The sequence below is a fragment of the Otolemur garnettii genome, unplaced genomic scaffold (assembly GCF_000181295.1).
Source record: "Otolemur garnettii isolate 467f Iridium unplaced genomic scaffold, OtoGar3 scaffold00089, whole genome shotgun sequence".
NCBI classification, from domain to species: Eukaryota; Metazoa; Chordata; class Mammalia; order Primates; family Galagidae; genus Otolemur; species Otolemur garnettii.
Genome location: NW_003852484.1, coordinates 4,212,868 through 4,216,313, shown reverse-complemented (window position 1 = coordinate 4,216,313; position 3,446 = coordinate 4,212,868). Strand labels below are relative to the sequence as shown.

At 49.7% G+C, this 3,446-nt stretch overlaps 1 protein-coding gene across 1 annotated transcript in view; it reads right to left on the bottom strand.

Annotated features, from left to right (window-relative positions):
* Positions 1-1,892: 1,892 nt before the first annotated feature.
* The window catches only part of HCLS1 (hematopoietic cell-specific Lyn substrate 1), a 27,836-nt gene continuing 26,282 nt past the window's right edge, over positions 1,893-3,446 (bottom strand). The window contains exons 12-14 of the mRNA XM_023516287.1: positions 2,763-2,976; positions 2,569-2,634; positions 1,893-2,476 (exon numbers count right to left, since the gene is read on the bottom strand). Of these exons, the coding sequence (XP_023372055.1) occupies positions 2,340-2,476; positions 2,569-2,634; positions 2,763-2,976 (417 nt within the window). The 3' untranslated portion in view covers positions 1,893-2,339. The remainder of the gene's footprint in view (positions 2,477-2,568; positions 2,635-2,762; positions 2,977-3,446) is intronic.

The following is a 3,446-nucleotide window of genomic DNA, read 5'->3' as shown; positions in this document are numbered from 1 at the left end:
AAAAAAAAAAAAAAGAAGAAGAAGAAGTAGCAGCTGGCAAGGAGTGGGGCTGCCTATGGGCAGAGGCCTTGGTGAGTATCACCACCCAGAAAGGCAGTCCAGAGTAGGGAACAGCTGAATGTGCTCAGGACCTAGCTGCCCTAGCAACACTGGGCTCTAGAAAAGGAGTTTCTGTCTTACAATAAAGAGCAAAGTGAAAAGCAAGGTGGAACTTGGAGATGTATCAGGAAAATCTTCATAAAAGTCTGGTTTATGTGTGATGTCAAATTAAACTGAAATGAAGACTGAGATTGAGTGTATCTGTGATGACTTCTATCTGCATAGTGGAAATCCCAATGTCCCTATAAGAGGAAATAAAAGCTGCTTTGCACTCTGAATGGCTAAATGTCTGAATCTTGTGAGTGAGGTCTAGAGACAGATTTGTGATTCACTGGCATAGAAGTCATCATTGAAACCAAGGAATGTGTATCATGAAGAAAAGCCAAGAGGGCTGGGTGCAGTGGCTCATGCCTATAATCCCAGCACTCTGGGAGGCCAAGGCAGGTGGATCACTTGGGCTCACGGGTTTGAGACCAGCCTGAGCCAGAGCGAGACACCACCTCTAAATATAGTGGGTATTGTGCCTATAATCCTAGCTACTAGGGTGGCTGAGGCAAGAGAATTGCTTGAGCCCAGGAGTCTGAGGTTGCTGTGAGCTATGATGTCACAGCACTCTACTAGGGCAACAATGTGAGACTCTGTCTCAAAAAAAAGAAAGAAGGAAAAAAAGGAAAAGAAAAGCCAAGAAACAAGCCTAAGAGATGCACTATTCTAGACACATCTAGAGATGGGCAGCTCAACTCTGTGAGGTCCTGAAGCAACTCTGAGTCCCAGCCACGGATCCTAGATATGCCATGATCCCAGCTTCCCTACTGGTAACAACACCCGCTTCTGTGTCCTACCAAACAAAGATCTCCTACTACACTAAATCCCTGACTTTTTTTTTTTTTTTTGAGAGAGTCTATGTCGCCCTCAGTAGAGTGCTGTGGTGTCACAGCTCACAGCAACCTCCAACTCTTGGGCTTAAGTGATTCTCCTGCCTCAGCCTCCCAAGCAGCTGAGACTACAGGTGCCTGCCACAACACCCAGCTATTTTTCTGTTGCAGTTGTCATTGTTGCTTAGCTGGCCCAGCTGGTTCAAATCTGCCAGCCTCGGTGTATGTGGCAGGCGCTGTAGTCAGAAGCCTGAATTTTCTTGAGCAGAGGTCACTGTCTCCAGCTTCAAATCCTCTTTCTCTTCATCTGAGTTTATTTTCCTTTAGTTTCAGCCTTTTCTTTTGGCCCAAACTCCCTTCTTCCTGTCCCCTAATTTGTTCTTCCTTCTCGAGAATCTCTATGTCCTATAAGAGTGTGGTCATTACTCCCAGCCTGAAGGTAGCTGGCCTCCCACAACTGCTAATGCCATAGAAGCAGAATTGCTTTAATGTGGAATCTGCCTGGCCGTCTCTTATCCCACCTTATTGCCATTCCTCAGGCTGATCTGTTTTGGTTAAGTCAAAAGTACAGTCTAAGGCAGGCATCCTCAAACTACAGGCCGTGGGTCTCATGCAGCCTGCCTAGGACATTTATCCGGCCCGCTGGGTGTTTTTGCTGCCGCTGCCTGTCCTGCTTAGCAGCCGACTCATCCCAGGGCCCTCAGTCTGGCCCTCCAGCGGTCTGAGGGACAGTGAACTGGCCCCCTGTTTTAAAAGTTTGAGGACTGCCTAGCCCTTGATATCTAGGGTACAGGGACATAGGAAGGGGTAAGAAGGAGACTTCAGGATATGCCTGGAAGAGGGAAGGAGAATTAGAACCAAGAAGAGTCAGGGCCCTTGAAGGCTGCACAAAAAGTACTATTTATCACAGCACAGAAGTGAGCCATCATCCCACTTTATTTCCAACTTTAGGACTGAGCAGAGAGAAGGTTCAGAGATTTGTTTACAGGGAATGAAAGTGGGAAGACAGCATAACCAGGCAAACCAGGTAATCTAGACACACCTTCCCAGGTAAGCAAACCAGAAAGCCTGGAGCACGAGGCTGGAGAGCAGAGCATGGGGGTGAGGAGACATTTGTGGAGAAGGAGTCAGGACCCCAAGATATGTGTCCATGAGCTCATCCAGGACAGAGAGGACACTGAGGTGAAGGAGACCCCTTCCTCATGCTCTCTCTGCCCCAAGCCCTTACTGAAAGGGAGAGGGAAGCCTGTCCAGAGCCTCAGGCAGCCCATACACTTTAGACATTTGCAGTAGGAATAGGGAGGGCATGGAGGCAGAGCCACTTAGGACATGAAAGTCACAGTTGCAGTATACACAGAGGGCCAGTCACTGGAGGAGCTTGACATAATTTGCAGGGAAGAGTCCAAAGTGACCATGGCAACGCCCCCGCCACCAGCCTTCATCCACCATCTCGATGTCAGTGATGATGTCATCTGGATCAAAGGAAAGCTCATCACTTCCTTCTGCAGAAGAAGTTGAGGGGATGTTAGGGATGGCCAGCTGCAAATCCCCCCATCTCCAGAGGCACCAGGCCCCTCAGGCCACTCCCACCTACCTCCTTGGTAATCATACAGAGCTATAGCTGAGATGCCCATGGCCCCAGGCGGGCAATCTGATGATCCTGTGTAATAAGAAATATGAACATGGTCTCACCACCATGGAGAAGGCAATGGAGAAATTCTTCTTCCTCTCACTCCTCTTCCCCAGACCTGTCCAAATCCAGGAGCTGCTTCTCCTCCCACCACTCACCAGCCATGGCAGAAGGAAAATGGGACTCCTCAGGCTCAAGCACATCCTCATAATCCCCATCTGTGTCTTTGTCCTGCTCATGCCTGTCCATCTCCGCGATATCCTCATAGTCATTCTCAGGCTCAGGCTCAGGTGCCTCTTCATACACTGGTTCTTCCTCCAGCTGGAAGACTTCCGGAGTCCTAGGGGGCAGAGCTGGGGGCTCCTCATTGTCCTGGAAAGAGACAGTGTGGAGTTGGGTGACCTCCTCTCACCAGGAGGACCCAGTGGTTCTAGGACCTACCCTTCACCATCCTCCCTCCTCTCTCCTCCACCCTTGCCTCCACCTATAGCCTCTCCTAGAGAACACGGTCTCATCCATTTCTCAAACTCCTCCCACACCCACTCAAAACACCTACCCAAAGACGATGGGAAGAGAATGTAAGAGATGTAAGGAGAGGGAGGTGGAAGGCAAATCAGATTCCTTGGGAGACCCAGAAGACATTGAAGCAAAAGCACATTGCTGAGACACCCCAGCTGGGATAACCAACTCTCCTGGCTTGCCCAGGACTGAAGAGTTTCCCAGAATGTAGGATTTTTAGTGTTCAGACCAGAAGAGTTCCCAGAAAACCAGCCTGTGGCTCCAGTGGCTAAGGCACCAGCCACATACACCTAAGGTGGTGGGTTCGAATCCAGCCCGGGCCC